At 45.2% G+C, this 26738-nt stretch overlaps 1 protein-coding gene across 13 annotated transcripts in view; it reads right to left on the reverse strand.

Annotated features, from left to right (window-relative positions):
• The window catches only part of LOC128901144 (GON-4-like protein), a 33307-nt gene that overhangs the window by 3556 nt on the left and 3013 nt on the right, over window positions 1-26738 (reverse strand). For 7 of the 13 annotated variants that reach the window (XR_008463429.1, XR_008463427.1, XR_008463428.1 and 4 more), the window contains exons 3-30: window positions 26145-26341; window positions 24633-24707; window positions 24228-24278; window positions 23794-23844; window positions 22904-22999; window positions 22568-22672; window positions 21542-21712; window positions 20509-20701; window positions 19726-19827; window positions 19021-19061; window positions 18612-18715; window positions 15852-16050; window positions 14444-14530; window positions 13734-13905; window positions 12903-13047; window positions 12558-12708; window positions 11056-11172; window positions 8175-9914; window positions 7231-7474; window positions 6086-6267; window positions 5386-5583; window positions 4691-4834; window positions 4069-4212; window positions 3664-3783; window positions 3257-3370; window positions 2572-2779; window positions 862-1651; window positions 308-410 (exon numbers count right to left, since the gene is read on the reverse strand). Coding sequence is in view for 8 of the 13 variants with exons in the window: in XM_054182959.1 (XP_054038934.1) it covers window positions 308-410; window positions 862-1651; window positions 2572-2779; window positions 3257-3370; window positions 3664-3783; window positions 4069-4212; window positions 4691-4834; window positions 5386-5583; window positions 6086-6267; window positions 7231-7474; window positions 8175-9914; window positions 11056-11172; window positions 12558-12708; window positions 12903-13047; window positions 13734-13905; window positions 14444-14530; window positions 15852-16050; window positions 18612-18715; window positions 19021-19061; window positions 19726-19827; window positions 20509-20701; window positions 21542-21712; window positions 22568-22672; window positions 22904-22999; window positions 23794-23844; window positions 24228-24278; window positions 24633-24707; window positions 26145-26341 (6044 nt within the window). In the remaining 5 variants the exon portion in view is untranslated. The other 6 variants (XM_054182961.1, XM_054182960.1, XM_054182962.1 and 3 more) reach the window with 6 other exon arrangements.

A 26738-nucleotide genomic window follows, 5' to 3' on the forward strand; every position in this document is an offset into this window, starting at 1 on the left:
GAAGACCCAAGTGGCAGCCACTGAAACAGTTCTGGTACCAAATACAAGGTTAAAATGCCAATGGTGACATTGTAAAAAGGCCCACAGCACTCACTATTTTTTGGCTCCGATGGAACGGATCAAGGTTTGTTTTGGTTTTTTTTTTTCCCCTCCAATTGCAACTGGGGTTATTTTTCTCTGATGGAACATCAAATTAAAGTTAAGTTTATGAGACCACGCTGACAGCAAACCTCCCCCTTTCCTTCCTGCCCACCCCCTTTCCCCATTCACCGTCGCCGATTCAGGCGTCCCCACGCCCAGCCCTCACCTCGCCGGCAGTCTTGTTGCCCAGTTTCTGGGAGATGGCGTGGAAGGTTTCCAGCTGGGCTCCCTTCTCCTGGCAGGTGGTGAGGATGACTCTGTCAGCCTCCCTGGGGAACAGTAAAACAGTTAAAAAGCAGCCAAAGCCAAGTGCTGACACACGGCAACCCCCAGAAGCTCGAGGCCTGTTCCCGGGGCAAGGTCACGGTGGCAGAGGGCCAGCAGGCTCGTTCCTCTGTACTGCCACCACCCGTCCCAGGACATCGCTCTAAGTGGAGCTCCATTTAGCCCGTTTCTAAGCTTTCTGAAGGAGAAAAGAAATTCTTTCCCAGCCTGAAATACTACAGTAATTACACTGCCACAAAGCGACAGCATTTGTCATAGGACCAAGAAGGCAGCTCTGCTGGACGGGGGCTGGAGGAAACACAGGCAGGAATGTTCAAAGGGACGGGGCAGAAGCCGTAAGAAAACGGGAGCACGAAGTGAAAACGAAAGGGTACGCTGTGATATGAAAGCTGAAGCCAAACTGAAGACACAAAGATGCAGTTCAGGCAGCTGTACCTGGTCCAGAGGACAACCTTCTCCCCAGTTGAGCTGACTTTGCTGTTCTTAGCGCACACCGTTGCTTCCGTGACTCGCTGCTGTTGCTGCTCCTCCTCCTTTTGCCCCAGCGATGTGGCCACCGCTCTATATTCCAGCTGCTCAGGGTGCTGATGCACCTGGAAGCGGTTGTTTGCATTTGACTTCAGTCTGCTCTCTGGAAAACTTCCAGCGCCGCCCGTATCGTGTGTTTCCAAACTGCAGTCACCAGGGGCCTGGGAGCTGCAGCTCTTGCCCAGCGGGGGGGCTCTACCCGCTGTTACCCAGCCCTGCTTTGCTTCAGGTTTGTCTTCCAGAGGCAAAGGTGGTCCCTCAGATTCTTTCACACCCGATTTTGAAGCATGACCAAAGACAGCAAGCTTATCTGATGAATCCAAATAAGGCCCTTTAGTCTGACATAGACTCTTCCCAGAAGAGGAACTGGGTCCCATTAAATCTTCTCCTGCAGCGGAAGGAGAGGACAGCAGCAGATCCCTGCTCAGCCCAAGGGGAGCTTCTGCGTTTCCTCGGCGCTGGCTTAGCCCCTGACTCTCTCTTCCCACAGCGCAGGGACAGTCTTTGGTTTCTTGAGGTAGTTTTAGAGCAGGTTTTTGTGGCTGCGTGCCCCTGGGGGCAGCGACAGAGGAGTCGCCGTCCTTTGCAGTGTCCACAACAGCACCCACGCCTGCCTCCTGCACCCGATTACCAGGCAGCGCAGCTTTTTCACAAGGTGCGTGTCTGCCGGAGACAATCTTCCTTTCCAGGTGAGATCCTGAAAGGAAACCCGAAGAAGTTCAGACTAGCTGTTACTAAGAAAAACTTCCAGAGGCTTTATTCACTTACTTTTTAAGAGATTATTATTTTTCTAGGCCATAATGCTGTAAATGAGAACACAGTTTGGGAGCGGCTTTGTAATTCTATCTGCAGCTTACCCATCCTGTAATTCAAAGGCGGCACTCTGCCGTCAGTTTTCTTCACCACCGTAGGTTACTACGGCCAGCTGCTGTGTGAAGAAGCGACGAACACGTGAAAAAGCTTAAGTGTGCAGCCCAGACCAAAAATTCTCAAGCGAAACACACGTTGCTGCTCTCGGCGCCCAATTTACAAAACCACTTCAAACCAGACATGGGGCTGCATTACGCTGAGCCCACCGCGTTTAACCTGTGCTTGTCTCCAACAGCAGCACGGGCAGACGTAGCTGCTGAAAGACAGAAGAGATCTCTTTCAGGGTGTTTATCCTGCATTAATCGCGTTTTCCCTTGTCTGTACCAGGCTGGAGGAAAAAAGAAGTAACATGACGGAGGTCATTTAAGAGAGGACTAGAGAGATGGTGATTTTGAACTGCTGTGCTAAAGCGAAAGCTGAAAAAAACCCAGCGTCACGGACTGGGAAGTGCTGAGAATGGGATTAGCACGTTAGCAAGAGAAGCCGAAATGGCCCAATCAGGCTGAAAAAGGGAGAATATTTCTCTAGTCAGGAAAGCTTTTTTTTTTTTTGAAGGGAACGCTCTGGATTATGTGAGCATATCCACCCAGAGCAGATGAAGACAAGGAAAAAAAAAATGAAAAAAGGTTATTGGAAGTTTTCGTTATCTCAATAAATTCACATTACAAAGTCCTACACCTATTTTCATTTGTGTGAACCGTCTGGAGATGAATGACAGACCCGTCTGTACACAAGACCTCCACACACCTGCAGCCAGAGAGTCCACTTTCCTTGACACGGTTTTTGCTCTGCTCTGGACATCCTCGCCCTCATCTCTGTTCTCCGGGCTTTCTTCTGCAGGCTCCTTAGACGTTCCAGAATCCTTCCCTTCGGGCTGAGGACTTGATTCGTGTTGAACAAGGCTTGCCGTCAGCTCTTGAGAATCTTTATGTTTATAAAATTTGTTTTCACACACCTGTAAATCAATATATAGGCATACAGTTAGAGGGGTGGTGTATCAATCCAAACCTACCACTCCGGCTTTTGCTTCCAAAGTATTCCTTGCCCCTAGCAAAGGCTTCAATTTGACAGTACGTTTGCATTGAGAAAGCTGAATCTTTTTTATTATTACGAACAGGCACGGTTCTTTTCACATAGCGGCCACCCAAGCATCTTCCACTACAAAATCCTTATTCTTAACACCAAAACTAAGACTGTTTAGCACAGGAGGGAGGGGCGGTAGAAAGTGAGCAGGAGACAGGGTAAGGCCAGGTCGTGCAGTCAGAGCTCCAAAGAGGGGGGACGCTACTCGTCATCTTTTGATTTACTTTCTTCCTCAACGCGTGATTTTGGAGACACGAGGCCCGAGGCCGGACAGATCATTGCAACGGGGGACTCTCGGCAGGACTCTACTTTCCACTCACCGCTCCAGTGACTTGGCCTATCAACTAACCTTACTACTACAATGGCTGCAGGTCCTCCTTTTGCTTTTCTTTAGCTTGAGATCGCTACTCCCTTCATGGCAGGAACATGAACATTCCTTCATCCCATCTACCCACTCGACCTCCTGGAAACAGACATACTCCAGCTGACAAATGCGCGTGGTACACAGAGATGACAGTCAGGGGAAGGTTAACCCCAGAGGGAGCCAGGAAGGGCTGAGTGGCACTCTGCGCACACCTGGAGAGAACTAAAGCGATTATGCTGCTAATACGTGAAGCACAACGGAAACAGTTCAATCCCCTTTCTTCATATCTTTTTAGACCGTTGTCATGTCTCTCGGTAAGACACATTTATCCTCCTGGGCATGCATTTGCTCAGAGTCCGGATACGTGGACTAGTGAGATACCCCAGGCCCACCTTGTCATTATTCTGGCCTCCGATCTCTTTCCGCTTCTTATTTTTTGAGGCTGCATGCATCTTGGGTGGTTCATCATCTTCTTCTACATCCGGCAAAGACACCTCTTCAAACCCATCAAACTACGAAAAAAACAACAAACACGGAAAACCTGCTCTATTATGACAGCTCTTCAGCAGACCAAGCTTCCTTTTCCCCATGAGCTTCTGAATATCGAGCTCAGCTCCAGGACGTGACAGGTTCAACTATGTTAGAAGAGACATAAACGCTGTAAAAAAAGTTTGAAAAATTTGCTGCAGTCCACCAAACCCATCCCACCCTGCTGCCTCCTCTCTGGAAACACAGCCCCAGTTTGAGTCAAGTATCTGCTTTTATCTTTTCTGGTCTTGCCAGAAAGATTGCTCCACCTCATATTCCTTCTCTTCTGTCCAGTTGATCTCCTCAAAGTCTCCCATGCGGCTGGCTGAGGGCCTTAAGTGGTCAAAGAAAATGGAGAATTCGTCCTGCAAGTGGTCGTGTCCTTTCAACAGCTGCCACATTTGGGTCTTCAGCTGGAAGAGAGAAATCCCGAGAAAATCGATGTTTCATTCCGTATCACCACATTCTTCTCAGAAGGATTTCTCAAAGCAAGTAGAACATCAAGGCTTATCAGAGCTCTGACATGACAGTTTATGCTTGCGTTGGTACTACTTCATCAATATTTTGAGATCATTCTACATCCAGCTATCAAATTAGCGTAGAAATATCCCTCCAAAATTCTAGGCAGACTCTGTAGGAGGCACCAAGGTAAAATTTAACACCTGCAAGGGGATAAAAGCAAGGTGGAGGTAGGAGAGAGGAGACACACAGGCCAGTTCATGGCGAAGCCTCTTGAAGAGGCAGCTTCGGTTCTGTACTGTGCCCCCCAGAGGGAGATCAACTCCATAAACTCTCAGGGTCTCAGAGCGCAGCACGCGGGTGCGGTGAAGCAGGGCAGCGAATGCCACGCGCGGGGTTTGGGAGAACGGAGGTACCCGGACGCGCGATTACCTCGGCGATCTCCTGGGGGAGGCAGTCTGCGCAGCTCTGCAGAACTTTGATGATCTTTTGGTGGTGGGCAGGATTTTCAGCAAAACAAATCTCCAGCTGCCTGAGGAACTTCCGGCTTTTTTCGAACGCTTGCTGCTCTTCAAACTGACCAAAAGAAAGAGATTCACCCCTCATGTTCAAGAATACGCTTCCCAGCACCTCTACTTGGCTTAAGCGAGCTATAAACTGCCTGTCTTGCTGTTTGTTTCCCACTTGTTTTGACACCCATTGCAAAACTGGGAAGAGGGGGAGGAACAGAGACAAGGCTTTGTACAATCGATACTCACGTGAGCTATAAAGTTTTGCTTCGACCACGCGCACATAAAATAGGCAAAATCCAGAAAGAATGTAACAGGCGAAAACGTCTACATTACAAAGCGGAAGGCTGATTTGTGAGGCAAAGGAGCCATTCCGCTTGCCGCACGTTGTCTCTGCAGTCTGGTTCTGCGATGTAACTGGGAAAGGCGGATTCTCCACAGTAATACTTAGTATGAGACTTAAACACTACGCTCTTCGGTTCTGATTAATGAAACAGCAAGGTAAGCAAATGATTTGCCAGCTGTTTACCTTTCTTGCCTTAGGAAGAATTCCTTATCCTTTCGCAAGCGTTCACACTGCCTGCTTAAAGTTTGGTCTCCTCCTTTCACCGTACCTACCAGTCCACACTCCAAAGCTTGTTCTGGCAAAAGAAAGGCAGCAAAATCTGTGAGCAATTGTGGCCAGTCGTGCAACAGTTTCTGCAAAGTGGAATAGAGATCCACAGCCGTTCGCTTGTCCGTGCTGATCTCAAACTCATAGATAACGCGAAGAAAGTCTTCATACTTTCCAGGAACATGCTGCAAGGCTTCACGCACCTGGAAAAAGCAAGAGGCCTTTACAGAACTACGTAACGTCCAGGAAGGAAAAAAGTTAATTTAGTAATCTTTGACGTCTGGCTCCTCAGAATTTACACTGTGTTTGGTTGGGTCAACCCTTAAAGATAAGTTTGAACTGCGCACAAGAGAGAAGGGAACCAAATCCAAGGCTACGAAGCTCTGAAACGAAGAGACCCCGTGCCATGGTCTGACTGCAGCCGGCAGCCCTGCATCCCCCGACAGCCACTCACGCTCCCCCCTTCCCTGCGCGGGACAGGGGAGGGGAGAGGAAGAGCAGAAGCAAGAGAACTCCCAGGTGAAGATAAAGGCGGTTTAATAAGTGAAGGACCGCGCCATGGGGTGCTATGAAGAGACAACCCCCTCCTGACCAGATCCGGCACACCCAGTTGGAAGTGGCCATTACGGTGCTCCGGTACGACCCACGTTGGAGGACTCAGTGTCCAGCGTTCCTGTCTGTGGGTTACGCGCTGGCCTGGCTTACCCTGCTTAGATAGGCTTGTGCGAATGCCAGATCCTTCTGCTCCCGCAGGGGATCTCTCTCCAGGATGTCTTCGTCATACAAGAGGAGCAGCTTAGATGTATCTTTGCTAGCGCGAGCCCGGCCCCTCTTATTTCTGGTTCTGTGGGAGCTCCTGCTCTTCCCAGGGGCTTTCATACTTTCTCCTGCGGGGAAGCACAAAGCAAGTTGTGCAGGTACGTTTCAGACATTCCCTCGCCCGGCAGACAACTGCTCTTCAAGATTGATATCGCAACAGAAAAGCAGGGTTTCAGAGTTAGCGATGAGTTAACTGTTTACGCTCTCCTGGACGCGTACGAGCAGCATGTTTTTCATTAGTCAGGCTGGCTAACGTATTTTAAATTAGCTGTTTATTATAGAGTCTGACAGGAAAAAAATCTTGATACAGCAACAAACCCATCCTGACTGTTACCCAGAATCTACCAAGAACTAACAGATCCACCTCCTGCATACCAGGGACCAAAAAAAACATAGTGGGTGAACAGAGATAAAATACGAGGATCAGAGCCGGCTGTAACACTTGCAAATTATTCTTTTAGCTTATTATTTACACGAATAGAGTTAACATCACCGATAAGTAACTGCTGCCACATAATAGGGAAAGAAATAGCGTACTAAGATGCGCGACATCACGATTTTTATGTCTTTAGATTACGAGTCTGTTGGCCTAACGGTGTGAGGTCCACGGTTCAAATTCGTCTACCGCTTGCTAGATTCTGTTAAGGTATTATTTTGTTTCACTTATTTTTCCCCAATGTGACCTTATAACACAAAATTCAATTTAGCAAAGCTTTGACTATTTCGTATCATTCGTATACGGGTACTGGGTATTAGCTGATGCAAATCACAAATCTTACGTCTGCAAATTTTTGAAGCATAACTGCATTACAAAGGACACTTGGTTCACATGCACAAGGGCTTCTGTGCTAAGAAATGTTTTCACAGAATTGTGACTGTGTGGCAAAATTTAATTCCCAGATGGGAAGCATCGCTGAGCTCAGTACGCTAAGTGAAAGTAAACCCAGATACGGTTTCCCCATTTTGGTTTTAAGGCAGAGAGCGGCTCTGTTTCCCCGTGCCCTGTGTCAGAAGAAACGCACAGAACTTACCTGCTGGCGTTCTGTGGGCTTCCACCTGCGGGGCTGCCGTTGTCGACGGGAAGGCAGATTTAGGTTCCTCTGATGTATCGCCACATATTTCATCATCTTTCTGTAAACTCTCCATCCCTTCCCCTTCCTCCTCCTCCTCCTCCTCCGGCTCAGAGTTCTCTTCCTGGGAATTCTCTTCTTCCGAATCTCCTTCTTGGCTTAAACGTCTCTCTGTTGCGAGCCAAGTAAGTTTTTCCATTGTCTCCTTAGAAAGCAACAACAACAAAACCGTCACATCGCTTTCTTTCAGGGTTTGTTTTAACGTCATTCAGCAACGATCTCACTCCATCAAAATTCTAACGGCCAGTTTCACAGATCAACACCTGACCAACTAAAGGATTCTACTGAACGGACAAAACTCAACAACAACCTTAACTGCCTATTTTTGTATCACGCGCAAAATTAAGTTTTAGAATCTGCCACTTACAAAAGCCTTAAATTATACGGGATTCCTCAATGACCATCTTAGTTCTTACAGGCTTGCTGGAATTGTGACCGGGAAAATAATTTTCATGTAAAGTGCTTCTTATTAAAGTAGCTTATTATTTTATTAATAATAAGTAGCTTATTAAGTGCTACTTATTAAAGTCGCTTATTATTTTATTAAGTAGCTTATTAAGTGCTACTATTATTTTCTCAGCCTCAGCTGAGAAAGTCCTTACAACTCAGCAAAATTTCAATCTGCATATTTGCAAGATATTCCTTTAGTTTGGACTTAAAATCTTCTCAGAAAAACGCGGTGCCCAATTTCTCAATAAAACAGCCCAGCACCATGCTATTACGTAGTTAACAGTCCATCTTCCCAATTGGATTCAAATTGTGGTTTGCCCTGACTCCATTAGGATGTTTCAGGACATCGACATTTGTCATTAACAAGCTTTTTTTACAGTTTTGTTTGCTTTTACCTGAAGTTCGGGCACGGAAAGAATAGATTCTTCTGAGGCTGATGACATTTCTTCATCCTCATCTTGTGTAAAATCATCAAAGTCATCTTCCTCCTCCTCTTCTTGTCCTTCTCTCTCTCCTCCAGCTTCAGGGCCAGCTGGTGTCCCAACAGACTGGCCGTCTATACTGGAGGAATCCTCCGGTCTTCCTAGCGGACTGCTAAATTCCGCCTCAACGTCTGCTGGGTACGAAAGATTCTTTGGAGACTCGCTGCTTAGCTGTGGTCCAGCAACACCACCTGCATCTGTCTGCTGTTCACCCTGGGGAGGCGACTGCGAAGCCCCTCGTTCTTCTTCTCCCTTCTCATCACACAAAGTGTGCTCCTTTTTAATTTCTTTCAGGTCATTTGAACATGAACATGCAGCCTCCATGTTCAGCTCCTGGCCAAGATCCAGCATGAATTCCTCCTTCACTTCAGCACATAAGAGATCCCTCTTCTGTACTGGATTTACTTCCTTGCTAGCATCACTTGAATCTTCAGGCTCAATTTTCACTGTTTCGTCTGGAGCTTCTAAATGAGGCAGAAGGTCCACAGACAACGGCTCTGAAGCGTTCTCACCTCCTTCTACCACTGTCCAGCTACAGCGGTCACCCTTATTTACCTTTTCCTGGCTGCTGGTACTCGAAGTGGCAGGATTTGTGCTACACTCCTCCTTGGGGGAGACAGCGGAGCACGAAACATACAGCTCTGGGGGTTCAACCTTGGGCTCCACTGTGGGATAGGTATTTTTGTTGTTTCCAGCGGGGCAGGAAGGAACCAGATTCAGCTGATCTTCATTTTCACCAACAGACGATGCAGAAAGACCAACAGGGTTAGGAGAGACTAACAACGAAGGGATGGAAGAAGTCACTAGAGGCTGATTTAATGGACACGGGAAAGTGGATGGATTTACTAATAAGGTCGTAACTGGAATAGCCTGAGCGCCTCTACCAACTGCTGTGTTTATGGGCTGAATCATATTGCAGCCATTGCCTATATTAACCACTTTCACTGTGGTGGCAGGTACAGTAAGGATGACAGGAGATGGCTGAATCAAAGGTGAAGTCTTTATCAACGGGGCAGATTTTGCCCCTTTTTTCTTTTGGTATCCCTTACGAACACAAGGTTTGCGTATTTTTGCTCCGGCCAAAGCTGGCAACATCAGTTTTGGCTGAAAAGTTACTGGATTGGAGGACACCAGAGCTGGTGGTACAGCAGCTGAGAAAGCTTGTCTGGAGTCTGAATACGATGGGGACAGCACGTTCTGAAATTCCAAGCCATCCCCACTTCCTACCACTGCTGGGACACTCAAAGGCTGCACTCCTGACACCGTCTGCGTAACTGTAGCTGGCTGGATTAGCCGAGGAATCTGAACCATGACTTTGCTGGGAGGAGCTTCTGACTGGGACAACTTCACCGTTTTCTGGATGTTAATAGTGTTGGAACCAGGCTGCAGACAAGGACTCGGTCGAATGAGGACAGGCTTCAGAGCTGAGGACCTCTGCCTCCTCCACGCTCTCCGGGAGAACCGATTGGCAAGGGGCTTCAAGGTCAGTACTAGTCCCTTTGGCATGAGCAGAGGGTATTTTTCATCACATCCTGTGTCTGAAGTTTCCTTTCCTGTCCCCAAAAAGACAGATTCTGCATCAGGTGAACCTGGCATCTCCCTGGCATCTTCTGCCAATTGCTTCAGTTCCCCCTGAATGGAGGGCAGGCTGGCCTAAAGGGAACAACAGTGTGTTAGTCCGGGCCACAGGCTGTTCCCCTCTGACCACCTTCAAACAGCACCACAGAAGGCGACAGACAGCAACTTGCTTCTGGAAGTAAGGCGGTCTGAAGTTACTTTATGCTACTGTATATTACTTTATATTCACGAGTTTTACTCCAAAGCCTTCAAAAGAACCTGAGAGCCTGAAAGAAACAACAGAACCGAATCACTTTATAAAGGTTCCTTTAGTAAATACAGGATTTTGCGGGAAGGAATCTTCATTGTAACAGCAACAAAATATAATGGGCGATTAAGAAAACTGGATTTTATGGCATCCGAGTCTAATTCTTTTCTCAGGCGCAGTCCTCCCCGACTGACTCACAAGCGTGGTCACTACACCTCCAACTTCGTATTCCTTGTGCAAAGAGTCTCAGAGAAAGAATCCTTACAAAGCACGAGACGTTTGGGTGTAACAAAAATAACAACCACACTCCGGGTGACGATAACCTTAACAAAACCCACCCCGAGCCCCCAGATTTCTTCTTTCTTCTTAGAAGGTGAGGTTTTAAGGGGGAAGAACGCGCCCTCTCTCATGGCTGTACGACAGTGGGAAAAACGGCAACACTGCTAAGCATACGGCAAGGGCCAGACTACATCGATGAACAAATTAACACCACCAAGTAACAAAATCAACACATCAAGCCAGAGAAATTAGAAATACACCCACAGAGCAAAACAGGGATGTGACAACAAACGCTGTGTGTCCACGATGACGTCCATCATGTACTGGGCAGACACGCACAGAGTAGTGCGCAATACTTCGGGTTGCTGAACACTACTGCTCTTGCTACATTTACTAGCTGGGCGCAGGGTAACGAGGGCTTCCACGCAATACAATCAGACTGCCTTTTGACTTCAGAGCTGCAGGCTGACCAAAGAACTCACTCTGGACCTAGGCCGTAAAGAAAGCGGGAGAGAGGGGGAAAGCGGGAGAGAGGGGGAAAGCGGGAGAGAGGGGGAAAGCGGGAGAGAGGGGGAAAGCGGGAGAGAGGGGGAAAGCGGGAGAGAGGGGGAAAGCGGGAGAGAGGGGGAAAGCCCCAAAAGAAATCAACCAACAACAAACGCTACACTGATGAAGAACAGCAGAACCCACCTTTAGCCAAAATGGCAGGCGATGTTCTTCTCTCTCCACAGGCGGCTTCCACTCATTAGGCTGGATTTCCTCGCAGCACTTGAACAGAACGGGCAACTGTTTTGTCTTTTTATAGTACTATGTGGAGACAGGACAGAATGCAAGACAAGATGACTGTGGTCAGATCACCTGACTAATAACTGCTGGGATGTAGGATAAGAACTGTGCTCTGTAACAGTGTTTGTGTGAATAAAGTCATTCTCATCACTACTACTGTAATAAGGTACTACCCTCAGAAACATTAAAAAAAGAATAATAAAGGCTGAACAGGAGCTCACTGCCACCTCGGTTTCTCTCAGTAGAAATCACGACATTCTAGCAGACATGCAGGCACACTTGCTTTAAATATTTCTGGTTCTTCTTCTCTCTTCAGCAGTGGCCACTGGCTTATGGGACAGGGCATTTGGCCAGCTGGACCTTCAGCCTGACTGGAGACAGCACTTTTGTTTTAGCCTCAAGACTCAAAGTTTATTTGTACGAATTTGTTCCTGAAGCCACAGTTGCACGTGCTGGGCTTTAAAGAGTCAAAATAGCAATATAAGTACTTACAAAGTACAGAGAGGATAAGGTCTTTTTTTGCCGAAATCCTCGTTGCTAATACAAGGATGACATTTTCTTTTAAGAAAGTGTCAGTGTGGCAGTGTGCTCTCCCCTTCTTCCCTCCCCCCTCCCCCGCCGCTCCTGCTCAAGTCATAACCATCAGCGGGAGGTGTGATGAGTTGCACCTGGACTTTGGGGGATGGCTGGCAACACAGTCAAAACAGCGTCTGGAGTGGGGACCCAGACATTTCATTCCCATGGGAATATGACCGTAGGTCAATTCTCCTACTCTGTGAATAGCAGACAGCCCAGGAGCCCCCGGAGCTCTCCTGCACGGCGGCGGCTGCACGCCAGGATCTCCCCGTGAGTGGGGGCGCTCGCTTAAGGTTCTGCTCCTCGAGGCTGAGACATTCCTTGCCCCAACAGATTCTCGGTAAGTGACTAACAGCATGCTAAACTGTGAAGTCTTAGCTAGGTGATATAAAGGGTTGATTGCGCGTGGATAATCCTTTAGACATAAACCACTGACCAAGTCTGGGACCGGGACTGGATCCAGCCGCAGCCAGACTCCTCCCTGAGGAGGACTTTAGAAAGCCAGGGGGTCCTTTCTGAGCCTCAGGACTCAACAGGAGGGTCTCCCGACAGCCTGTCCGACCCTGGCCTCTGAGCAGTAAATTATCAAGTGTACCCTGGCATCGAATCTTGCACAACACTGTCCCGTTCACTACTAACTTTGTTAAATCGCTGTTTTATAATATTTCGCTACTTCTCTCTTATGAGTGAAGTTAATCACTCTGCCCGTGAACAGTCAGCACACACAGAAAAAGGTCCTTGGAACAAAGAGCACATTTCTTACATAATAAACACCAACCAGACACACAAATCTGAAAATTACCAAACCACGATCTGAATGCATCACTTACTCTGATGATATTATCAGGGGCTCGATTCATATTCAGATTCTTGATTCGTACCGTAAGCTGGTGGGCAGTTTTTGTTGGCAAGAGATACTTGCTGATCAAAGGCTTTGGGAACTCTGTCCCTTCAAAATGTTTCAAACCTAAAGCTAATAAACTGAAGAAAGAAGGAAGGAGGGGAGGAAAAGAAAAAAAAAAAAAAAAAGAAGTCTTTTAGCCAGTACAGCAGATTGCTATTTGGGTGTGCTGTCACACAATACGCAGATATCCCCAAAGTTTGCATCCTAGAAATCCTCCTTAACAAAGGAGTCTCATTTGTATGCATTTTACTGAATAACTCTAAGCACCTACTTGTCCTCTGCCTTGGTGAAGATAATCTTGTCCCGGGGAGGGTTTGCTTTCAAGGAACATATTGGCAGCAACTCTGGATACATGAAGACTCTCCTTGTTGCCAAAATCCATGCCACTTGCTTTGGCAAACATGGAAATTCATTAGCTGTGAAAAGAATTAACAGATAAGGACAGACAGACACATGGACAAATAATGTTTGTCACAAGTGACTTTTTAGTCACTTCACTAAACTTCACTGCAAGAAGAGAGAGACTTTCTCCCTGGATTTCAGAATTTGCATATTTTTGCCCTTAAGTGTACAACAGCAAAAGGTAAAATTACTTTCCTCTTCCATCTTTTCTTCTGTTTTGCTCTATAATGAAAAAGCACCTTTAAAAAGTTCTGTTTATTTCAAGTGAGTTCACTCTCTAGGTAGCAGAAAAAAAATAATAATCACAAACCAAATATTTGAAACCAACAGTTTGGAGCTTTTTTTTAAATAAAATGCTCCAATAAAGGGAGTATTTCCTTGATGTGTGTAAACCAACACATTTGGAACAATTATTTCCAGTTGCATAGTTTCCTGACGGACTTTTGCAGCTCCAAGCGTCATCTGCAGAACAATAAACGGCAGTATTATGATGTCAAACGAAAGTCAATAGCTCATATAACATGCTTCACAGTGTTGCAAGTTTAAGAAGCAAAAAGGTAGCGAATTAAGCGGATAGTTTTATCTTAAACCACCTCACAAGATTAAAAAAAATTAAAAATGCCTTCCAAACCATGTCTCACAGCGTGAAATCCCTCCCACTGTCAATGCTCTCCCACCTCTCGTCCCTTCAAATGCGTACCGCTCTTCTTCACGGCTTTGCGAGGGCTCCAGTCAACTTGGACTTGGGCATGAAAATCTTCGATGAGCTGCAGCGCTCCCTTCAAGTTACACGGCTGGAACATCGTTTGAAACTTCGGATTGAACGACTGACGAAGGAGTGTAGAGCTTCGAGCAAAGTTACCGAGCTCGCTCTGCAAAGTCAAGCACAGAAAAAGATAAAAGGGCATTTACCTTCCTTCGAATGGAAGGTAAAGAACAAACCCATCTAATGCCATAATGCAAAAACCAAAAGCTAGTGAAGTGACAAGCACCAAAGATTTATGTTTTTATGTGTTACAGCTTTTGAGTATTACAAATCTAGGAACAATCACGAGGACTTTTTTTTTTTTTTAAATTCCCCCACTTCCCAGAACCTTTCAAGGTCACAGAATGTTCACTAATTACAAAAGCCATATTTTTTTGAACTTTGTTTTCAGTATTTCCAAAAAAACAATAAAAAAAAATAATCAAAGACATGCCAATTCAAAGCACTGTTATTAGTCGACACAACGTGAATTATTTCTGTAAGTACCGAGCACGTTCACAGCAGACTAACAGAATCATTCCCTTATTGAGTGGTAGTCTCTCTCAATTTAATGGGACCGGTTAAATAAATTAAGCTCTCTAAATATTTCCAGTAACAAGCAATCATTAAAATTCATGTAGCTCTGATTTTAGATGCATCCTTACCAAAAACATCCTGGTAGTACTGGCCTCTGAACTTAAAGCAGGGTTGGAACTTGCAAGAAGATGGATTTGAGTCAGAAGCTGAACGTGCTTGAAGAATAAAAATTAGACAAATGGGTTTTTTCAGTGCATCAGACATCCAAGAAACTGGAAAGCATATGTATAGAGGCACAAGAAATATCTCCTGCGCACCCCAAAAATCACATTCTGACTTCAAAAAACCTTTTAAGCAACAGAAAACTGAGGGGAAACTTTAATATTCACTGGCAGGAAGTTTGTTACACAGATTTGGTCCTTGTGGCCAAGGAGGCCAATGGCATCCTGGGGTGCATCAAGAAGCGCGTGGCCAGCAGGTGGAGGGAGGTCATCCTCCCCCTCTGCTCTGCCCTGGGGAGGCCGCACCTGGAGTACTGTGTCCAGTTCTGGGCTCCCCGGGTCAAGAAGGACGGGGAACTGCTGGAGAGGGGACAGCAAAGGGCTACCAAGATGCTGAGGGGACTGGAACACCTCTCTGATGAGGAAAGGCTGAGGGATTTGGGTCTCTTCAGTCTGGAAAAAAGACGGCTGAGGGGGGACCTTATCAACGCTTATAAATACTTCAAGGGGGGGTGTCAGGAGGATGGGGCCAGGCTCCTTTCAGTGGTGCCCGGCAACAGGACAAGGGGTAACGGGCACAAACTTGACCATGGGAAGTTCCACCTAAACATGAGGAGGAACTTCTTTGCTGTGAGGGTGGCAGAGCCCTGGCACAGGCTGCCCGGAGAGGTGGGGGAGTCTCCGTCTCTGGAGACATCCCAAACCCGCCTGGAGGCGTTCCTGTGCCACCTGCTCTGGGTGACCCTGCTCTGGCCAGGGGTGGGACAGGATGATCTCCAGAGGTCCCTTCCAACCCCCACCATTCTTTGTTTCTGTGCAAGTCTCAAGTTTTGCAAAGACTCCTCTTGAACTTTGTATGGATATGGAAAAAAAATTCTCTACGTACAGCTTCTCATCTCTGCTGCTGACAGCTTTTAAACTGAATTTCTACAGTTTTGCACGGCGGGAGGAGGAAAAAAAGAATCCAAGCTACATCAAGAATAATATTCTTAGAAAGTAATAAAGAAGTTGGTGAAAACAGAGGATTTTGACCGATTACATTCAGAATTCAAACACAGCCAAGGCAGCTACCTCACATGAGAGCAATACAGATGCCAAGAAACAAGCTCTACTTTGCACATTCAATTCAAATTGTCTTTCAGTGTGGAATCAGGCATGTAAATATTTATCACCTATTAAAGCTCCAACTTCAAATGTAGCTTTTTGAATTAATTTCTTCAAGGAAGCGTGGCAAAGTGCTTGCTGTACCATTGGCTTCCCGGCCCCCCGCAGTATACGGCACATATTCACTGGGTCAGATCAGACATTTTATTACCTGCTGCATTTGCTGCTGGAGCCTCTTTCTTTGCATACTGTCCAGAACAAGGCTCTGGAGAGGCTTCTCATTTTGAGGTTTTGATTTTTCTATCTCTTGCGGTGGCTTGATTGAGGACTTTTTCATTCTCAACTGCTCAAGCTGTTCCTTCACCGTCCGGTGTTGCTCATTCAGTAAATTGGCCAGAGGTTCTTCAAATCTGTTTGAGATCAGGCAGACGAAAATATAACAAGCATATGGTTTAATAACCGTTCACATCTATTTAGAATATTTTACGCTGTACCTGGGATGCACAGTTTAACAACTATCATCTCTGCGCTACTCAACACTCTGACAGCATACCTTAACTTGAAAAAGCAGTTATTTATACATAAATAGAACAGTTGACGTATACATAAATCCTTTCATCTACCACAGCACTGTTTAGTTCTGGGATACAGCGTTTCAACGGTTTATTCCAAGGACGGTGTCCTGGTTTAACTCCAGCCAGCAACTAAGCACCACGCAGCTGCCCGCTCGCTCCCCCACAGCGGGACGGGGGACAGAATCGTTAGAGTCAAAGTGAGAAGAGTCGCGGGTTGAGATACGGACAGTTCAGCAAGTGAAGCAGAAGCTGTGTGCACAAGCAAAGCCAAACAAGGAATTCATTCCCTGCTCCCCACGGGCAGGCAGGCGTTCAGCCATCCCCAGGAAAGCCAGGCTCCCTCACACGTAACGGCGACTTGAAGACAAACGCCATCCCTCCAAGCCTTCCCCCAGCTCTATGTGCTGAGGATCCCTCCCTGCGGTCCGGAACACCCCTTCGGTCAGCTGGGGCCGGCTGTCGCGGCTGCGTCCCCCCCAGCCCCCGCTGGCAGGCGGGACGAGGAGCAGAACGGCCTCGACTCCGTGCAAGCGCTGCTCAGCAATAACTAACACACCCCCGTGGTACCAACACTGTTTTCAGCACAAATCCAAAACGCAGCCCCATACTGGCTTCCGTGAAGAAAATTAACTCTACGCCAGCCAAAACCAGCACAGAAGTTAACAGTCTTGTCCACCGTTCCCAATCACACCCGTGTGTGTTCCACTCAAGTGCTCAGACAATCCCAACAGCACTCAGGACCTAAAATAATCTAGAACACGTTAGAGCCAATCCTATTTAACTTATATCATCAGGCAAGGTCTGAACCCAAGGTATTACGGGTGACATTTTACCACAAGGGTCTCCAGAAAGATCACACGCTGACTCAAATGCTGTTACTTCAAACAAAAGCGTATTACTTAGCTTTATGCAGAGTACTCTACTAGACTCCTGCTGATACTATAGCAAGAGCCACTCCTGTAGCAGAAAAGAGGACGTACACACTACCGTCCTTTCAAAACCAGCTTCAACTATCCCCTGTTCTATGATAGATTTTTATTTATTTTAGCTACACCAGTTAATATTCTGATTTCTGCTAGTCACCAGCTTCACTTCTGTAACAGGCCTGAAGTCAGTCACAAGTACAGTTGTTCCGCAATGCTTCTATCACAAAAATAACAATAAGCCTAGCGAATGTATATTTTGCCACAAAACAACTTTAAGAAGCCTGTATACGCATAGAACTGGGGAAGAAACAATTGGGAGAACCAAAGAAAAATGAATGCATCTCGCCATTATCAAAGACAAATAAGTACAAATAATAAGAGAGTGCATAAAGTTTCCCTGCTTTCAGTCTGTAGCTGGTTTAAGAATTGCTGCGCACCCCTCTGGTACTGCTCATCCCAGGGAGAGCATCGAGAAACTCCAGCCTTCGTTTTAGCTCCTTTCCCAAACAGATACAGCTTCATCTTGATCTGATCTGCCCCATAAACAAGGAGACACCATTCAAACCGCAGCTCACCTTTAGCCCGTTTCTGTAATTCGTTAAACGGAGCGGTATTATTACACATAAAGAAACGCTTTAGACCCTTTCCTCTTCAAGGCGCTGTTTCAAGTATAATCCATACCAAGACTCATCAAAAGCCAATTTCCAAACTTCACAGTCGTTTCAGATAGCCTTGGCTACCTTATGCAGCCTTTTTCCTTAGAGAAGGACATTACATCCAAGCTATTTACTTAAAAGATAAAGTGACACAGTTGGTCAAACCAGCTCCCCAAGCGTTTCTTGCCATCAAAAAAATGTAAGCGCGGTTAAGTGAATTTTGCCCCTCCCCTTGACAATAAAAGACAAGAATTAAGAGAGCTAGTTAGCTTAATAGCTGAAGTAAGTGACTTAGCAGGTAGTAAAGCAATTTTTTCAGAAGAATTAGGCTAATAAACAGGAGATATATATGGGCGAACTTGAGAAATAAACACAATTTAAATACAGAGGGACAGTATATACAGCATGGAGATTAAAGAAGCAGGAAGAGAATCTCCCCCCCGGAGACGCTGGCTTGTTGGGACAGTTCACCATTCTGAAAGGCCTCGGCTGTTTTCAGCCACGATACAGAACAGCCAGCAGCAATCTGTCAGGGCAGGCGTTCTTGCTGTTTCCTTCTGAAGAGTTACATTTTCAACGTTGTCACCATCTTCTTCAGATGCATCACAATCCGTAAAAAAGAACACAGGGGCAAGGGAAGGGTTCAATCTCACAAATAAAAACGGCTCAGAGCTTCCCAAAACAGTGGCCTGTGCTGAAAAGGCCGTACCTCTCTGGCGGCTGGCACAGCACAGCTGCAAGTAACCACAGACTTTTTATCACAACAGATTAGTGGTTATTTTTTAATTTTACGACCATAACCAAATGATCCTACCTAAGTGCCTGTGGTGTATTAAAATTTGGCCGTGACTCTGTAACGTTATCTTCATCTTCTGGACCTTCATCTTCCATGTTCGAGAAACCCATCTCGTCCTGAAACTGACAGTAAACGTGTAGCGACAGTCGGGAACAGAAAGCCCAAGCAGTACATTCACCACCACCTGTCTTTAGCTAACAAAGCTCACGATGATCCTCTTAGCATCGACATTCACCTCTGCATGGATTTAAGGAAGCTCCTATATACCTTCTTTCCCAAGGCTAAAAATTACACTTTTATGGCAGGGTCCTTTGCGCATAGTCGGCACTAAGCATCCTACAGAGACCACCCCTTCACGGCTTTAGAGATTTCATGTCAGACCTGAGAAAGATCTATTCTTTAGTGCTATAGCCAATTTATCACTTACTGTCTCAAACAGCTCCTCCATCAGTTCATTCACTTCCTTTTCTGCAAAATTAAAAAGAAGTATGAAGACTCCTTTTCCAAGAAGCACCTGGCAATCCTGTCATATCATCAGGTCATTTAAGGAACCTCTCTTGCAAAAGGGAAACCCTCCGCTTGCAAAGAGAGGACCAAGAAGGAAAGGCACCTGGTTATTACATCCTTTTAATGCTAGGCCCCAAAAAACTTCAGCTGAGACTGTTCTGATTCAAAAGTATCATATAAAAACTAGTTTTCAGAATTAAATTCAAAACTATGTTAACTGGTAGTAAGACCTAAACCAAGTGTGCTTTATTGAGGAGATGAAAAGTGATATGTTTACAAAACTAGCTCAAAGATTGCAAGAACTTGGAGAAAATTTAATTACACTCGAGTCATAAGGCAAGCATTCAATTCTGAATCGGCTGAAGCTTTAAGACAGACTGTACTGTCACATCAGCGCTACTCTTCAGTCTTTGGTATGGAGTAAAGGTGCACCTGGTAGCACAGCAGCTCTGGCTAGATCCTTTCACGTATTCCCAGAAAGCCAGCTGTGCATAGAAAAGCTGTTCAAGTAAGTATGCAGATTTTTTTTAGTTACCCTACACTGCAAAACTTTTGCAACAAAACACTTTTCCAAATGAATTACTAATCCTAACAAGGAAGGAGGTGGGATTCCCAAAGGACTTACTGGTAATTCTCACAGCACGATCGTTTCTGAAGTCTTCTGTATCTGGTTCATCCAGATCTTCCAGGAAGTTGTACTCAGGGTCATCATCATCATCTGCTTCATCTAACAAGAAGCATGTTTTGAAACGTCATTACCCTGCCCCAAGAGCACACAGATGCCAGGAGCAGAAGCACTTTGTTTACTGCCTGACCTGGCACGAAGAGGGCTAGGACTACTGCTCGAAATTAACCGCGTGTTCCTTTTTATGGAAGCAGTATCAAGCCCATCCTCTTTTCAAACTGAGCTACTCGCACCCTTATTTGTAGCCATTCCCATTTAGAAAAGCTGGATTTATTCTCTGCGATCCAAGTTTCATCTGAATTTAGAAAGAGTGAAGTAGTATTTCAATTTGTGTTATATATTCAATTTTCACAACTGTAAGCAACCAGTAAATTCGGGACAAAAGGAAGTCAAGTCCCAAAGCTTGTTCTTGTTTCTTCTCAAAGGACAAAATACACTCAGATAGATTCAGGTATATCGATGCTCCCAGCTTCGTGACACACCACGATGGATTAAGGGCTGAAACATGTAACCTTCGTTCACGGTCGCCAGTTACTGTGCGTACTGGCTAGTAAATATTTACAAGCGAGACACCTGAAGTTTAAAAACCCGCATGCAAAACGTATTACTAAACAAGATCATGGCTGCAGCCAAGACCATCATGTATAAATAGAAAGAAAAAGCTCCAGGCTTTCAATGTAATCCCCAATTCCGGTGTACAACAACAAAACACCTGTCACATACCTTCATTCTCCACATCATCGTTCATGAGACCCCCAAGCCACCTTTTCCATTCTTCGTCATCTGCAGTGTTGGGATCATACATATCAGGCGTGATATCTGGGGCGCGGAGCTCAGCCTCCAGCTGACCAAGAGGGACATCCTTCAGCGGTCTCTTAGATCGGGTTCGGAAGGCAATGAGGCTGTCTTCCAGAGACTGAAAAGGGAAGGAAAAGCACACTGCAATTACAACATCTCTGCTTTTCTCAGTTTCTCTGACAGCGGGTTTTCAGCACAGCCAAAAAAGTCCAAAACGAAAAATATTAGATTCCTGCCACAAAGAATCACATACTTCAGTAGTCCAAGCAAGCCAAACTTTCATTAATCTCACGATTTAGCTGTTGTTATTCATAAATATGTTACCATTCATTTATCTCACGCTAAACTCTTATCTGATAGTGAGGAAGCAATCTCCACTTGCAATATTTGATTCTTTCACGTATGTTTTACTCTTTGCCCTCTTCACTATCTGAAATTAATCTTGAGCAGCAGCACAGGACTGTATCTTCACGACTCCTCACCCTTGCACAGTAACACAGATCAGTCACATTCTTCTCATTACTAACATGAAACAGTGGTTCTCTTTACAACCAAGCTGCCTCCTCAGGTGTTAGCAGTATAGCTGCCTGCAAAACACAACTAAGCCGACGGGATATCTTTCAAAAGGAAAGCCATCTTTATTAGTTATGCAAGTGTCATAGAATTACTTTTAACAGTCAACACAATGGCAGAGAGAGACTTATGAGCATAAATAGAAAGTGTACTTGCGATGCAAGAAACTTAAAGTATACATCACTAACAGCTCTTTACTAACAGCTGCCTCTGTTCTCTCACAGAGCTAGCGCTCTACACACCATGGAGATTCAACTTTAAGTAATACGTTATAAAAGGAGGGCAGAACGCAGCAGAAGTAATAGCAGAGAACACCAGAAAGCTACCTCCTTTCTAACAAATTTTACTCAAACTAAAACTATCGCAGCATCCCCCAAACCAGTACCTGGTAAGAATCCATGCATACTGGGCTTGAAGCCAATTCTTCATCCACTGCATGCAGCTTCTCCATGAACGTGCTGTCTTTGTTTTGCTTTGGTTTAGGAGGTGGTGGAGGTCCCATGGGAACTACTTCAGCACTGATGTGCCTAAGAACGGGTGCAGTAACCTTCTCCATCTAGTTAAAAAGGCCTTCGTGTTAAAAGGTTTTATTTAGAACATAAATTTCCAAGGGCAGAATAAGTCTCTTTCTGCTTGACGAGGGTCTAGTACAACCAAAATGGGAGAAATGCTTCACAGAAGGAAACGGATTCTTCATATTACACTGACTTCGATTTTCAGACAGTACAAATAAATTTATTATTCTTGCAGGAAAGGAGACATTGGGAAGATTTGAGTATCAGTCTAAACATTACTAAAGCTGATAAACCTGAACACTAGTAATTGTGGCACGCTCCCAAAAATAAATCCACGGTGAGTAGAACGTGGAATTATCAACATATTATTGTTCTTTCTCCAATTGCAGTGTCAGTGGTCAGTTCTCACAGTCACTTTCTCATTCTTGCCTGCTGATACTCAGCTCTTATCACACTGCACATACTCCTTCGACCGATTTGACAGTGCGTGCAGTCACCACAAATACCTTATGCTTTTATCAAAATCACTTTCTCCTCCAAAGCCAAGCATAGAAAGCAATTCTCCTGCGCTGCTCTCAAAAAATAATCAGAAATTCTCCTGCGCTGCTCTCAAAACATAATCAGAAAACAAACATTATCCGAAGAAGAGCCAATCGTTTCCATTGTCAGTGCTTTTTTTCAGTACTCCTGTTTATTCCAGACTAAGCTTTTCCTGCAAGGGTTGCATTCCACTGCGTATGCAGGAACCGTTGCAGCATGACCCTAAAGCCACATAGCACCTGTAACGTCACCACAACTTCAAGCAATAATATGCATTTTTGCTTTTGCATTAATCATTTAGGAATAATGACTGAACACCGTTTCTAAAGAAAGCAAAAACTGTCTTGAAAGTTTACCTCGCAGAGCGTCCCTCCCTCCTCATCAGATGATCGCCTTGTCCTAGACCGTTTTGCTCCCCGGGGAGAAGAAGCGGTGCTCTCTACGTCACTTTCCAGTAAGCTCTATAGCGCAAAAGATGCAGAATGCAATCAATCATGCCACAGTCAAACATTGCTTCAAGTAATATTCCAAAGACTCTTTCTAGCCAAATTAATAATATAGCATTGAAGAAAGATTACCAGACAGGCAGGGACAACTTATAAGATTTCATACGTTAAAATAATGAGCATTCTACTGCCACGAACACGCAGACAACTCCACGCTGAACTGATCTTTGTACAAGTTGCATTTACCTCTTCTGCAGTCTCATCCTCATCCTCATCATCAGGCTGGTATTCTTCATCTGAGGAATCATCTTCCTCAAGAGGAATGTCCACAAACTGAGGAGGCTGCAACAGAAGAAAGGTGACAACTTTTTACAGGCAAGATAAGAGTTGCACTCTAACGGCACACTATCAGACCAAAGATTTCTAACTGAAGAAACACCCTGGAGCTCAGAAAGGAAGGACACTACCGAAAAAGGCTGAAGAAACTAAGGAAATTACTCAAGTAATATCAGTAAAGCAAAGTAAGTGGTTTGAAAAGGTGCAAGAATGGGCACAGATGATTTAGTATTTATAGGATGGAAACACTGCATGAGCAGACACTATCTCAAAGACGTGTTTCTAGTACTTAGATGGCCGTTCACCCCCGCTACACTGCTGAATCCTGCGTAACAGATTCAGCACATTCATAACCTAGATAACAAATCTTTTGGAGCAGGCAGAGCTCAGGAAAAAAACCTGAAGCCCAGGCTGTATTTCCAGGCCGTCCTACAGTGTATAAAACAGTCCCAGGAAGGAACACGTCACCACACGAGGCCTGGCAATGGCATTCACTGTCAGGAGTTTCATCCAGGCAGCGGCTGCTGCAGTACCAGCATGAGAAGACAGACCATCCATCAGAAAAGACATCCCTATGACACATCATCACTTCATCATGTTCAGTCTTCCACTGAAGGCAGCTCTTTTGGGCTCTCCGGGCACCTGCTGCTACGTTAGCTGCCCATCCTGCCCTGCATACCCCGTTTGCAATGCTCCTGGTCACCACCGCTCCCGACATGCTAGACACGAGCCTGCTCCACCCCTCCAAAAGAGTCCTTGCTCAGCAAGGGGCCTCTAGTTTGGTCCCCAACTTGACTTACCTTCACCTCATTCGCCTTCTTAATTGGAGAAATATTCCATGTTGGAATCACCTAAAGATAGCAAAACCACTTTAACTAACTCCGAAAAGTAAGGTGTTGCACAGCTTAGACAGTCTATTACATCAAACGAGTACTTGAGCTTGAGGCCTCGCTCTCCAAAGCGGCCAAGGAACAACAGACTTCAAACAAAGGCTTTCTGAACTGCCCACGTGATCTCCACAGGCAATAACTTCAGCAGAATGGATACCGTCGATCCACCACATTTTCTAACTCAGACCTGCTTCTATTCTGCTCATCTAAAATGAATTTTTTACATTGTTTTAACTTATTTTTTTAGAATAAATCACATAAAAGCACACCTTACTCTTCTTTTAGAGGAGCCAACAATCAAAACCACTTGGGTAGGGGGAAGTAAGAGCAGATGACATACTTACCACTCCTTTCTCCACAACTTCCTTCAGTTTGGAACGAGTCATTTTGGGCTCCTGAGAGTTTAAAACAAGACAACAGCAACCCATTCAGCTACTTTCCTTAATTGCAAGCTTTTCCCCAGCAACTCTTCACCACAAGGCTTTTCTCTTTTTTAAAATTCATTACCTTTTAGACATGATCAGAGTGACATCAAAAACAACCCCTCATAATTCTGTTTTACAGTTTACACTCGCACACAGACACTACTTACTTCATCCAGGTGGCAAATCTGGTAATGAAACAAATTATGGTGCTACCTATTTTATCTACTCTCTTCGTACCACATCATGGACCGAGAAGAGAGACTGGTGAAGGTATCATGCATTCGGAACGGCTGAAAAACCTAACTGAAAAAGCTCTTTACTTACAAACAAAGGGATATCTTCCGTCTCACTGATGGCCGCTTTCATCATGGCAACCACATGCTCGTTTGTGATCACTTCCTACAGGAACACACACAAGAGTATCCTTTACATTCTGTTTGTTAAAAAGAAACAGGCTCAAAGGTGAAATAAACTAGCTGGAAACACGATGGAGAAATAGTGCACAATACACTTTGTAATTATACTACAATAAAAAAAGATTGCTCAGTGATTGAACAAGATGTAAAGTAAGCACAGCCGCGATAAAAACATTTGCACTGCATTCTCCTTGAACGCTCCATGGAATAAATTTCCAGCAGAAGGAAAGAAAACAGTCAAAACAAAAGCCCACACCAGTTTTCCTTCCCTCATGTCATGTAGTCAGTGAAATGTGCCAATCCCAGACACATGAGAAATGCAGCTATGAAGCTGCAACAGAAAACTCAAATCCTTAAGCACTCACAGGCTTCCAAAATAGTAAGGGTCTAATTCTCTAGAGAAAGCATGTAATAATCTACTCTTTGAAACATTGTGCTACAGCATTTCAGAAAACATTGTATATATGTAAAAGAAATAGGGGAAGGCAGAAGAGAGCCAGTATCCATGACTACATTTTCTGAATGCCACCACGCGGCTCCAGGGAAGGTAGGCGACTGCCAGATATTTACAGCCTTCCACAGCGCCACGTGACAGAGAAGGGGATTAATTTATGGCACTTGTACAAAATCAGCTGGTGAATCTGCCCAAAAGAATGACGGCGGTCTCCAGTTTGCCTGCCAAAGGGATGGCAAAACGGGAAAATATCCGAGATCAGCTGGATTAGAACACTAGCTGCGGGAGCGAGGGGGGGGAGGGGGAGAAAAAAAAAAAAAGCACCACAATTTTTGATCCTGTGGGAAAATAAATGCTATTGCTCTCCAGACCCTGCTCACGGGAGAGTATGAAATCTACACCTCATATAGGTGTAGAATTAGAGTTTCAGTACACAGCTGTCACAGCACAGAAATTGTTCTTGCAGTTCCTGTCTAACTGGAAGCTGTGATGGACTAAAAGATTGGCTGGGGTCATTAACCGAGAGTAACGCGTTTCTGTCAGCACCACTAGGATTCCATCAGAACTGTATCATGAAACAGTTCACTCAAAATAAGAAGCAATGAGTTCACAGCCCACATCTCCTCACCGGGAACCAGAAGCATGCATTTCAGTTCAATTACTCCTGCTACAGCTACCACGGTACAGTAAAACAGAGCCATTTGCCACCGTAAACGAATGGAAGTCAGGGATCAATACCTACTAACAAAGCCAGGTACAACTAACTTATCCAAACACCACACAGTTCTCTCTTTATACCTTTTTATAGGAGAGATTAGGACGTGGGTGCCTACCAAGCCTTCCTCGTTCATGAAATCAAGCGTACCATACACACATGAAATCAAGTAGGACTATACTCAAGTCTAGACTGCACTTTTAAAAAGCCAGGCACTTCCCCGTTGCCTGTCAGAGTCCCGCTGCACTCACATGAAGGATGTTTCGCACGTTGACCACTGTCAGGTTATGTTGTTTAGCTCCATCTTCTAAGGTGCGATCAAGGGTATCGTCTAGCTTGATGTCACAAGACAAAGATCCCTCTTCTTCTTGACTTTTCCCTTCTCTTTTCCGTTTGGTTGCCTTCCTCCTCCTCTTCCTTCTCTCAATATCCTCTCCATCTTGCTCCTCTGAAAATTCATAAAAATGGACTCTAAAAATTCAGATATTTCATATCCGGCACATTCTGACGGTATGAGTTTAAAAAAAAAGACGCTAGAATTCTGCAGCTACTGAAGTGGCAGCACCTTTCCAACAGCTGATAAGCAGATCACCCAAGTGAAATGGCCATAAGAACTAGAAACTGTCTTTTGAATAATGGATTCAAATTCTACAGGACCCGAGTGAGTCACATTAGTCAAGCAAATAAAGGTTATGTATCTGCAATCTCTAGACTGATTTTACAGAACAGTCTCTGCAGCCTTTTTACGCCTTTTTCCAGAAGGAGGTGTTCTAAGTATGCCGACAAGATTAAAGCAGTTGCAAAACTCCAGGCACCATACAGCAAGCGCAGATTACAGTTTCTGG

Source organism: Rissa tridactyla, chromosome 23 (genome assembly GCF_028500815.1).
Source record: "Rissa tridactyla isolate bRisTri1 chromosome 23, bRisTri1.patW.cur.20221130, whole genome shotgun sequence".
Taxonomy (NCBI): Eukaryota; Metazoa; Chordata; class Aves; order Charadriiformes; family Laridae; genus Rissa; species Rissa tridactyla.